The sequence below is a fragment of the Apodemus sylvaticus genome, chromosome 5, assembly GCF_947179515.1.
Source record: "Apodemus sylvaticus chromosome 5, mApoSyl1.1, whole genome shotgun sequence".
NCBI lineage: Eukaryota > Metazoa > Chordata > Mammalia > Rodentia > Muridae > Apodemus > Apodemus sylvaticus.
The window spans coordinates 70,826,481-70,839,684 of NC_067476.1; the positions used below are offsets into that span (position 1 = coordinate 70,826,481).

A 13,204-nucleotide genomic window follows, 5' to 3' on the forward strand; every position below is an offset into this window, starting at 1 on the left:
AATCAGTCTGGCAGTTCCTCAGAAAACTGGGCATTATACTACCAGAGGACCCCATTATAACACTCCTGGGAATATACCCAGAGGATTCCCCAACATGTAATAAGGACACATGCTCCACTATATTCATAGCAACCCTATTTATTTTTTTTATTCTAAAAATCATCTATATTTAATATACCAAGTTTTTTTTAATTTTTAAAATTTTATTAGATATATTTTTATTTATATTTCAAATGATTTCCCCTTTTCTGGTCACCCACTCCCCAAAAGTCACATTAGCCCCCTTTCTTCCCTCTGTTCTGCCACCCATCCCTTCCCACTTCCCTGTTCTGGTTTTGCCTTATACTGCTACACTGAGTCTTTCCAGAACCAGGGGCCACTCCTCCGTTCTTCTTGTACCTCATTTGATGTGTGGATTATGTTTTGGGTATTCCAGGTTTCCAGGCTAATATCCACTTATTAGTGAGTGCATACCATGACTGATCTTTTGAGACTGGGTTACCTCACTTAGTATGATGTTCTCCAGCTCCATCCATTTGCCTAAGAATTTCATAAATTCATTGTTTCTAAGGGCTGAATAGTACTCCATTGTGTAGATATAACACATTTTTTGCATCTACTCTTCTGTTGAGGGATACCTGGGTTCTTTCCAGCTTCTGGCTATCATAAATAGGGCTGCTATGAACATAGTGGAGCATATATCCTTATTACATGCTGGCGAATCCTCGGGGTATATGCCCAGGAGTGGTATAGAAGGATCTTCCAGAAGTGACATGCCCAGTTTTCTCAGGAACTGCCAGACTGATTTCCAGAGTGGTTGTATCAATTTGCAACCACACCAGCAGTGGAAGAGTGTTCCTCTTTCTCCACATCCTCACCAACACCTGCTGTCTCCTGAGTTTTTAATCTTAGCCATTCTGACTGGTTTAAGGTGAAATCTCAGGGTTGTTTTGATTTGCATTTCACTTATGACTAGTGAAGTTGAGCATTTTTTAAGATGTTTGTCCGCCATCCCAAGTTCTTCAGGTAAGAATTCTTTGTTTACCCTGTACCCCATTTTTATTAGGGTTATTTGGTTTTCTGGAGTCTAACTTCTTGAACTCTTTGTATATATTGGATATTAGCCGTCTATCTGATGAAGGGTTGGTGATGATCTTTTCCCAATTTGTTGGTTGCTGATTTGTCCTTTTGATGGTATCCTTTCCTTTACAGAAACTTAGTAATTTTATGATGTCCCATTTGTCAATTCATGATCTTATAGCATATGCTATTGGTGTTCTGTTCAGGAATTTTCCCCTGTACTGATATCCTCAAGGGTCTTCCCCAGTTTCTTTTCTATTAGCTTCAGAGTGTCTGGCTTTATGTGGAGGTCCTTGATACATTTGGAGTTGAGCTTAGTACAAGGAGACAAGGATGGATCAATTCGCATTCTTCTGCATGCTGACCTCCAGTTGAACCAGCACCATTTGTTGAAAAGGCTATCTTTTTTCCATTGGATGTTTTCAGCCCCTTTGTCGAGGATCAAGTGGCCATAGGTGTGTGGGTTCATTTCTGGATCTTCAATCCTGTTCCATTGATCTGCCTGCCTGTCACTGTACCAATACCATGCAGTTTTTAACACTATTGCTTGGTAATATTGCTTGAGGTCAGGGATACTGATTCCCCCAGAAATTCTTTTGTTGTTGAGAATAGTTTTAGCTATCCTGGGTTTTTTTGTTATTCGAGATGAATTTGAGAATTGCTCTTTCTAATTCTATGAAGAATTGAGTCGGGATTTTGATGGGTATTGCATTGAATCTGTATTGCTTTTGGCAAAATGGTCATTTTAACTATATTAATCTTGCCGATCCATGAGCATGGGAGGTTTTTCCTTTTCTTGAGGTCTTCCTCTATTTCCTTCTTCATAGTCTTGAAGTTCTTGTCATACAGATCTTTCACATGTTTGGTAAGAGTCAGCCCAAGGTACTTTATACTGTTTGTGGCTATTGTGAAGGGTGTCATTTCCCTAATTTCTTTATCAGCCTGCTTATCCGTTGATTATAGGAAGGCTACTGATTTGCTTGAGTTGATTCTATAACCTGCCACTTTGCTGAAGTTGTTTATCAGCTGTAGGAGTTCTCTAGTGGAGTTTTTTGGGTCACTTAGGTAGATTATCATGTCATCTGCAAATAATGATAGTTTGACTTCTTCCTTTCCAATTTGTATCCCTTTGACCTCCTTATGTTGTCTAATTGCCTGAGCTAGTACCTCAAGTACAATATTGAAAAGATAAGAAGAAAGTGGGCAGCCCTGTCTAGTCCCTGATTTTAGTGGGATTGCTTCAAGTTTCTCTCCATTTAGTTTGATGATGGCTACTGGTTTGCTGTATATTGCTTTTACTATGTTTAGGTATGGACCTTGAATTCCTGTTCATAGAATAAAGAAGGAAGGATGTATAATAAGAAATGCAGTGAACTTTCATAAATTACATTAAGAATAAAAACAGGCTTGGGACAGACTTGAGATCAAGGAGAAACATTCATTCTAGCTCATGTCCAAGGATGTAACAACAGATGTGCACTATGATAAAATAAAACCATATAAAACGGTTGCTTTGAACTTATAATGAGCTTATAGAATAAAGCATTGCTTTGAAGTTACTCTCAGCATCCTTCCATAACTCTATTTTGATTAACATTTTATCTGTGAAGTAATTTTATAAAGAATTTTTGTCTAAGATGGAAAGAAAAGTCTGAGAGAAAAAAATAAAGTGTGGCTGTTGCTCTGCTCCATCCACCAAAAGTATATATGTCAGGAGTATAATCCCTTTCTGCTTCTATAAAGAATAGATTACAAAAACTAGTAACCTAAACCTTTGCATACATTGTATCACTTATAGAAACTAGTGTAGTTCTCAAAAGAGAAAAAGAAATCCAAATATGGGGACAAAAGTTTTGGAAGTTTGAGTTTGTGGAAATATTAAAAATTAAACAACATTGAATATGTTTCTCAACTCTTCATTGTTGTTACAAAACACTAAGGAGAAATGATTTTAAGTGAAAAATGAATGGTGTGAGTGTGTGTGTGTGTTTGTGTGTTACTTTCTCTTTCTTTTCCTTTCTCTATGGCTCAGGAAGTATTAATGAATTCTGAACCTCTTGCCTGGTCAGCAAGAGTCCCCTCCTTAGTCAAGGAGAAAAGAGCCCAAGTATCTAAGCTTCTTTTCTTAATCCTTTGCTGCAAGAAGCTGCTGGTTTCTAGCAACAATGGCAGATGCTATACCCCTTCACCACCTGAATTCTAATAGTCTTAGGCAGGGAGCAATAATTGGGTACAGTGGGAAATTACTACTACTACTACTACTAATAATAATAATAATAATAATATCCAATATATATAAAGAACTCAAGAAGTTAGACTCCAGAAAACCAAACAACCCTATTAAAAAAATGGGGTACAGAGTTAAAAAAAGAATTCTCACCTGAAGAACTTCGGATGGTGGAGAAGCATCTTAAAAAATGCTCAACTTCATTAGTCATTAGGGAAATGCAAATCAAAACAACCCTAAGATTTCATCTTACACCAGTCAGAATGGCTAAGATTAAAAATTCAGGAGACAGCAGGTGTTGGAGAGGGTGTGGAAAAAGAGGAACACTCCTCCACTGATGGTGGGGTTGCAAATTGGTACAACCACTCTGGAAAGCAGTCTGGCGGTTCCTCTGAAAACTGGGCACCTCACTTCCAGAAGATCCTGCTATACCACTCCTGGGCATATACCCAGAAGACTCCCCACCATGTAATAAGGATACATGTTCTACTATGTTCATAGCAGCCCTATTTATAATTGCCAGATGCTGGAAAGAACCCAGGTATCCCTCAACAGAAGAGTGGATGCAAAAAATGTGGTATATCTACACAATGGAGTACTATTCAGCCATTAGAAACAATGAATTCATGAAATTCTTAGGCAAATGGATGGAGCTAGAGAATATCATACTAAGTGAGGTAACCCAGACTCAAAAGGTGAATCATGGTATGCACTCACTAATAAGTGGATATTAACCTAGAAAACTGGAATACCCAAAACATAATCCACACACAAGAAGAAAGGAGGAGTGGCCCCTGGTTCTGGAAAGACTCAGTGAAACAGTATTCGGCAAAACCAGAACGGGGAAGTGGGAAGGGGTGGGTGGGAGGACAGGGGAAGAGAAGGGGGCTTACGGGACTTTCGGGGAGTGGGGGGGCTAGAAAAGGGAAATCATTTGAAATGTAAATAAATTATATCGAATTAAAAAAAAAGAAAAGAAAGTGGGGAAAAAAGAATAATGATAATAAAAAAGAGGAATAGAATCAAAATTTTAACACGACGGTAGGCACTAGGGGTAGAAGGCAGGGATTGTTGGGAGAAACTGGAAGGACATACAAGGGGATAAATAAGGTCCTTGAGAAAGATTTTCTGTGAATAAATAAGAATTTTTCAAAATTTTAAGTAAGATAACATACATAAATGTTCAACACAATTTTTTCTAAATGTGTTTAACACACAAACTATGAAGATTATTGTGGATGTACTTAATTGATTCTTACTCTAAATACCAGAGTACCAGGGGGAAAAGCATATTTCAATGGTGTTTCTAGAGGTATAGGTCTAGGATATAGGATAAACCTCATAGGATCTATATAAGTCTCATAAAATTTATAGGATTTCTAGAATGTTAAAATGCAACAACTAAAAATAATTTGCAAATATTATTTTGTTCCTCAAAACATCAATAAGGAACAGATTCTGAAAACTGTCAAGCTAAACTTTTTCATACATTTCATTACATATGGAGACTAGTGTAGATCTCAAAAGAGAAAAAGAAATTCAAATATGGAACAAAAGTTTGCGAGTTTGATTTCATGGAAATATTAAAAATTAAACAACATAGACTATGCTATTCAACTCTTTACTGATGTCACAAACACTTAAGAGAAATGATGTTAAGTAAAAAATTACTTTGTGTTATTTTATTGTTTCAGTGCTACCCTTCTGTAGTTAGTGTATGGCTCCATTGCTATAGACTTTGGTAATACAGAATATCATGACTATAGGAAACATATCTTCAGACCAATAATGTACTCAATATAATAGGAGCCTCTTAGATCTGTTTTCCTTCCCTTCAAATTCCAGCATTCTAGATTGTGCTTCCAAACCTCAGTGTGAAATTCCAGATTCAGACGCTGTCTTACATGTCAGTCAACTCTGGTATCACTGCCTTAGATACACCTAGAAATGTGAATCACTGTTCTCATAGCCATCTCAAACTACAATCAAGAATTACCATCACATACACCCAAGAAGGTTGCAACACTACTAGGGAACAGCATTTTCAGAGTGTATCATTTGCTTTCCCTTCAGCTCACAAGTGTTCCAATTCAGAGAACTCAAAGAACAACATCTAGGAAAGATAGAATCCTCAACCATGGGACTTCTAAAATTAGATGAACTCCTAAGCCTTCCTCACATATAAACCTGATGATTTCTCATAAATGTTCAAAGTAACCTATAGAGAATATGGATGAGTTTATAGTATATTTGACAAGATAGGTATTTCAGTAGGGAGTAAAGATATAGCAGATTAAAAGGCCAAATCTGTTTAATTGCTTCTACAAATTATTACCATTTTTATATGAATAGTCAGGATCTAACTGATTGAACACACAATGTACTTTATGACTGTCCTAACTGATGGGATATAGCAGAAGAGATTCTATGTAACATCTAAGGTTGGGTGTAAATCATGCAGTTTCTACTTGACTTACCTTCCTAGGGTCCCTTTGAGATCTGAGACACCATATACAATGCTCATTGCTCTGAAGCTCATATGTGTTACAGAACATTTGGAAAGACCACATAATGATGGGAGTTGGAGTCCAAGGAAACCACGTATTTAGTCCTACCATTCTAGTTATGCTCTACATGTGACTGGGGAAATGTATAGATGATCTGAAAGCCAATTAATGTATGACTCAGCTGATCTGTGTACCAATTTATGGTCCTCAGAAGACATCTGATAAAATAATGATGTAAACCTGGTCTTTGAGATGACCAAATATTGAACAATTTTAAGACACCTCATGTGTCTAACACTATGAATCTGAAACTATGTAATAGTTCAGACTGTGTATACAGTAAATATTGTAAAAAAAAATAAAATAAAACATTGTAGAAGGTTGGTGTTGCAGGATTTCCCTTAAAAGAGATGGCTTGGGAAAGTTACTTTATTGTGAGAAATTAAACTTAACTCTCATCTCATATAAGTAAAAAACAATACATTGTGTGGTAATGAAAGATGTGAATTTTAAAAGCACAATTTTAAAAGATTTATAATAACTCTACACACAACCAAGTCAGGGAATGAACTTGATAAATAGAAGCAGCAGATTTTCTCCATGAATTTCTCCCTAACTCTGTGAAGCATTAATGGAGAAACCATGATCCCAAGCATTTTCAAAATATTGTCCACTTACTGGACTCTTTAATTCTTATAAATATGGACTTCCTAATAGTCCATGTTGCACTGCTGTCACAGGAATATCTATAATCAATTATCTATTCTAATTTTAATTTATCCACCATTGAATGAACAGCATCTTATGCATGGATTATAGAGAATATGTGTTGAATTTGTGAGAAAGTTGCTTATGATTAAGACAATATAGATTAGCATTAATATTGCTAACTACACTGAGTGAATCATTTATAAATTCAGAATTGAAATAAACCTTGTTAGGGTAACTGACTACACTTAGAAAGTGCAAAGCTTTCACAAGCCTATTCTCTGAAGAGTGAATGTTATCATCTTAAGTGTTAATTTAGTACCTGTTTTTAAAATGTGTAAAATTGATATCCTTTGCCTATAAATGGGCAAAAGATATCAATGATAGAAAAGGTGAATGTCAGTGATAAAAATGTTCTCTCTGCAAAACAATAAATATCATGGCTTTGCTTTTTCAAGAGTGCTATAGCCCACTTACAATGGAGCTAGATTTTTTGCTCCAAAGTCTCCTCATGGCATTTTTCATTTCTGCATTCCTCAAGGTGTAGATTAAGGGGTTCAGCATCGGGGTTATGAAAGTTAAGACCACAGTCACAGACTTATCAATGGGAAATGTGGATGTAGGCCTTGCATACAGGAAGATGCATGGAACAAAGAATAAAATAACCACAGTGATGTGGGAAGCACATGTGTACAAAGCTTTGCGCTTCCCTTCCAGACTATGTGCCTTAAGAGAGTGCAAAATGACTCCATAAGAAACTAGGAGAATTATAAATGTGACAGTACAAATTGCCCCTCCATTAGCAATCATACAAAGCCCTATAAGGTAAGTATTGGCACAAGCTAGTTTTAGCAAAGGATACATATCACACACAAAGCTGTCAATGATATTTGGACCACAGAAAGGGAGCTGATAAATGAAGATGAATTGAATTAATGAGTGAAAAAAGCCTCCAATCCAGGCCGCCAAAAGCATGAGAACACACACCCGCCGGTTCATGATGGTCAAATAATGAAGAGGTTTACAGATGGCCACATAACGGTCATAGGCCATCACCACCAGAAGAATGACCTCAGCTCCAGCAAATAAATGATCTATAAAAACTTGAGTCAGGCAAGCCCGGAAAGAGATGGTCTTTGTTTCATAGAGCAAGTCAATAATCATTTTGGGAGCAATGGCAGTAGAATAGACAGTATCTATAAATGACAAATAAGCCAGGAAAAAGTACATGGGGGAGCCAAGGGACTGGCTAGCCATGATGGTCACCATGATGAGCAGATTGCCCATCACTGTCACAATGTAGATAAGCAAGAATGTAACAAACAGAACCTTTTGGCCCTCTGGGTTCTGGGTGAGGCCAAGGAGGATAAATTCAGTCACATTGTTCCTCTTTTCCATATGCTCTTCTGAGAGTGCTGAACTTACTCAGATGTCAGAGTTTGCAGACGACAGCAACTGATTTTTAAATGACTCCAACCTTCATGCTACAATGTGGCTATTTTCTCACCAATTTTTCCATGCTTGGTTCCACAGTTAGTTTGAATTTCTTCCCCTGTTTTCCAATTCATTTTCAAAAACTCCTTTCCATAAGAATAAAAGTGAATGTTCAGGGTTCTTTCGGGCAGATACTTGATGGTTTCATCTGTGAAAGGATAGATTAAAAATATAACCATATGTCAAGACTATATTTGCATGCTTATATGCAATAATTTCTCCACTATAAATCAAAACGTTATGCCAATATGTAGATACAGCCCTTCTGACTACACAATTATGAGGTACCGAATACACATAAATAACAGTAATTGTTTCAAGAACAGTTTGATTGTTCATTAAATGCTCATCTTAAATTAATTGAATGTTAAACTTCATAAGAGATGTAAATGAGCAAAAGATAAATGCAAAATTCCTCTCTCCATGAAAATCAAAAACAGGAATGTTTTAATAATCTGTGCATATATTTGCAAAGTCTTACAATGATGGTTGCTTGATAGCGTGTGATATATTTTACCAAAATCAAAAATAATGAAACATCTACAGAGAATCTTGTCATTTTAAAATAGCAGCTATATAGTGGCAATTCATTAAAATGTATTATGATCTCCCATTAAAATATATACTTTATATTATGAAATATTGCTATAAAATATGTGTATGTCATGGTACTTGTCATGTTTTACCCTATGTTTTTTCTTTCTTCTATCATATTTTAAAACCTACTACAATATTTGAAAATGTTTTTACAATTACATATTTTCTAGCACTACTCTATAAAATTGGCCCTGTCATGAAAATCTTTGGATATAATTTAAAGTCATATTTTAGAGTGATAAAACTTATTCAAAATAAGTCCTGACTTCCCATAAATATATTAACTAGGTTTCCTCCTTGGACACTTGTTTTAAATCTAGATATCTACAATATTGCCTTTGATCCCAGAAAATCATAATTTAGCTTGATGAAGTTGAGATTATATTGTGACTATATCAATCCAACTATAACGGCAAGAATAGTATGAGAACAAACATAGTAACTGAGACTTTAAATCTTACTCACAGAGATATGCATCTTCTTTAGTTTAAACTAAACATAATTTATTCTTAACATTTTAAATGAATTTTAAATTATGGATTTACCTATATTTGACTTCAAAGGTAAAGTGGAATTAATTGGTGTGCCATCTCACGTGAGAAGTCTTGTTGAGAATTTTCAAGAAAAAGCAAGTTAAAGCTTCACCCATTTACTCAAAAATAAGACAATAATATATTTAGTAAAATATGAATAGCACCAAATAATCTTAAAATTAGACTTTTTGCATTCCTATGGCATTTACATGTCTACACCAATGTAGCTTGTGTCTAGATAGTAATGGGCTTTAGTTTATATCTTGTAGCAACATTAATTCCCAAAGAGAATGATTCAACAAGGCAAAAGAACTTAATGATGAACCTCAAAATATTTCACTGAATTGTTCAAACACTCCCCAAAGTACTTTATCCAAATTAAATTATCCAAGGATCCATGCCCCAGAGAACTGGTGTCTTCTACATACTCCATCCAATGCAGTTTGTATGTTCAGAGAAGTACCTGGGAAGACATATCAGCAAAATCAAGTGGAATAAAGTAGAAACATAGCAATAGATAATAAATTATCCCTCAAAAACAAAAATTTTATGTGAGAACCATTTTTAATCAACATATAATTGAGTTTTTAAATGCATTGATATGAAATAAAAGTACAAGGCTTTCTATGGGACAGATATGCTTAAAAAGAAAATTTATTACAGACCACTGCTTATTAACTAACTAAAAGTTATGATACAGTTTAAATGAGATAATACTCACATATCCAATCCAACTTTATTGAAATGTGATACAATAATATAAATTTAAAAAAAATGACACTTAATCATCATATGTCATTTAAATTAGATGGAAGTTTCAACTCCATAAATTTAAGTCTGTTTATATATACTTTAAAACCTATATGATACAACAAATCAAGTATATTATAAACATTAATAACAGGCTCAGTGCGTCAAAGACACTGGCGTTATTTGCAGAATTTTAATTACTTTCAGAGAAATGAATATTACCTAGACAAGTAAGTGACAGAAGCTAGAAGATACCCTTAATAAAAGTGTCAAAAATCAAAGGAGATATTGTCCGAAATGTATTCTGGATTAGTCACACTAATACTAAGTACCAAGGATCAAGATTTGAGATTCATGGTTTTTAATCTTAATTTATTCTCTGTAATTGACTATATCTGTATAGTGCATCCATATCATATCCAACTCACAATCCTTCCTCCAATCCCAGGATGAAATCTCTCTTCCTACTGTATGCAATGTTGACTTTATATCTGCTCCCCTCTTGAAACTACTTATCTAAAAATTTTCTCAGAATATCTTCAGGGCCTGTGGAAATAATTTTGTTATCCAAAAAATTCTGCTTCATTTTCTAATTTTGTTCTTTTATTTTATCCTTTCACATATTTTTTGCTAAGATTTCAAGGACTCTATTGAGCAAGATTATAAGAACCAAGCAACCAGAATGTCTACTTCAAAATAGTCTCTACTCTTTGACATAGAGAGCTGCACTCATGAAATATTAATCATGTAGCCACATTAACAAGTCCTATATAAAGCACTAGTTGATATTCCAAACTAGATGGAGAACCCTCACAAGATTTTACTCACAAATGAAGAGATTCAGCTAGTTAATACCTGTCTTTTCCACATTATCATTGGTTTAACGTTGTGCATATTTTGTTAGAGTAGACATAACTTCTGTGGTTCACATGTTCAGTAATTTAATGTGATATGCCATGTTATTTCACAGCATTCCTCTCCATCCTCAGAGCTTCACATTCTCTTTTTGTAATCTTTCATGCTGTGCCTTGATGCTCATAGGATAGTGATATTTATGACCATTCACTGAAACTTATTCTCAGAACGTTGACTGGTTATGAGTCTCTTAACTAACAGCTACACACAATAATAGTAAATTCTCCAATCAAGGTTGTGAGTATCATTAATCAATAAATATGGACATAAATATTAGCAGGCAGTCTGACAGTGCTTCTATATTTCAGTTACTACTGCTGTAATGAAACACCATGACCAAAGTAACTTGGGGAGGAAAGAGTTTCTTTCAGCTTATATTTCCACACCAGTCTTTCACTAGGAGAAGCCAGGGCAGTAACTCAAACAGGGCAAGAACCTGGAGGCAGGAGCTGAGAACAAGGCCATGAAGGATAGGTGGGTATTGACATACTTCTCATGGCATGCTCAACCAGCTTTCTTATAGAATGAAGGACCAGCATACCACTGATGGTACTACCCACCATGGAATGGGACATTTTCCATAAATTGCTAATCAAGAAAATGCCCTACATACTTGCCTACAGATCAATATTATGGAGGAATTTTTCTTAATTGAGGCATATATGAACTGGAATTCAAATATAATACTCAGAATACTCAACTCCTATTCTATCCACATAGCAGCTTTATTACAGCGCTTTGAAAGGAAGATCATACAGGTACTATATACCTCTACAAACCTACAATAAGAAAGAAACCAAATTGTATTTCAGCTCATGATGTCATCCTAAGTACTAAGTAAGTTAGCAAGCAAGACTTTTTAAAAAAATTTATGAACTTGGTTTTCAAAGAAAATTATTGATATTAGATTTGTATGTAGTTACTGTTCCTGCTGTGGAGTAATGTAAAAAGAATGATGGAAATTCTACTGACTATGGAGAAAAATCTCACATTAACATAGCACCACCAAAGTTGTATATTAGGAAACTACTTAGGAATAATGAACTCAAATATGTCTAATTAAAACTTAATGGTCTGGACCATCATATATTGTGTATTTACTATAGGACAACTATAGGAATTTTTAAATTTCTCTCATAATTTCTTCAGTACAATAATATCTTCTTCAATCTCTTTGTTTTTTATATATGTATTCTAGTTTTCATTGTTCATTTCTAATAGTATTCCACTGTCATTGAACAAAATGTAAGAAAGTATTTCAATATTCTTACATTTAACAAAAATTGTTATGTGTCTTAGAATGTAGTTTACTTAGAGAATGTTCCAAGGAGTGCTGGGGAAAATGTATAGTTAGTATTATTTGGTTTGAATAATTTATAGTTGTGTGTTAAATCCATCTAATCTATTACATAATTCAATTTTCATGTTTATTAATACTTACATGCATTAGTTGTCTAAGCTGAGAATGAGATACTGAACTTACTACTGTTGTTCTGCAGAAACTAATTATTACATTTATGTCCAATGGGCTTTTTATATATTCTTTCATACATTTAGAGAAGAACTAACTCCAATAATCTCAAACTACCCTATTTGGAACAAATCTCAGAAGGACCACTAAACTCACTTTATGATACCAGATTTATTCTGATACGAAATCCTATTAAAAACACAGCATAAAACCATAAGCCACGCTCCTAATAAATCTGATAAATACATAATACTTGATTAATATAAAAGTGCTCAAAGACACATAAAAATCCATCAATATCAAGTTGACCTAGTTCAAGAACTACCTACAAAAATGGCTCCATATATACAAATCAGCAAGTGAAAAATAGCAGTTATATAAATCATGTTATGTAGATACACTTCATGATAAAGGAAACTAAACAAAATAGTAATACAAACTATAAGTTTCATGATACTATATGCTATAAACAACAAATCACTACATAGGACAAAACCTTAGTCATTTCCACAAAACCAGGGATGAGATCAACTGCTCCATTTATTTATTTTCTTGTAAGAACTGTATACATTAAGACAATGTTTATATATATACTTTCACCTACCCCCTTCAGCTCCAAATGCTTTGTTCACCAACTCCTTGTCAAATTTATGTCCTGTTCTTCTTTAATTACTACTGTTAAATGTATGTAATTGTTAATGTGTGTGTGTGCATGTATATGTACATGTGCATGTGTGTATGTACATGTGCTTGCATATGTATGTAAATATAAACTCTGGAGTCCATTTAGTGTTGCTCATAAGTAGACATATTTAGGGCTAACTACTCAAGATCAAATAACACATAAAGGGGGTCACTACTGGAGAAACCAGACTTAACTTTTTCTGTCTGTTTCTCAGTAGGCATTAATTACATATAACTC

At 34.6% G+C, this 13,204-nt stretch overlaps 1 protein-coding gene across 1 annotated transcript; it reads right to left on the reverse strand.

Moving 5' to 3' along the window:
• Positions 1–6,984: 6,984 nt before the first annotated feature.
• On the reverse strand, positions 6,985–7,920 carry LOC127684406 (olfactory receptor 4A15). The gene has a single exon (XM_052181337.1). It carries the CDS (start codon positions 7,918–7,920, stop codon positions 6,985–6,987), a length of 936 nt encoding a protein of 311 aa, XP_052037297.1.
• Between the last annotated feature and the right edge of the window lie 5,284 nt (positions 7,921–13,204).

Excerpts from the sequence above, each read along its gene's own strand:
- LOC127684406 (XM_052181337.1), bottom strand. The coding sequence starts at position 7,920 with ATGGAAAAGAGGAACAATGTGACTGAATTTATCCTCCTTGGCCTCACC.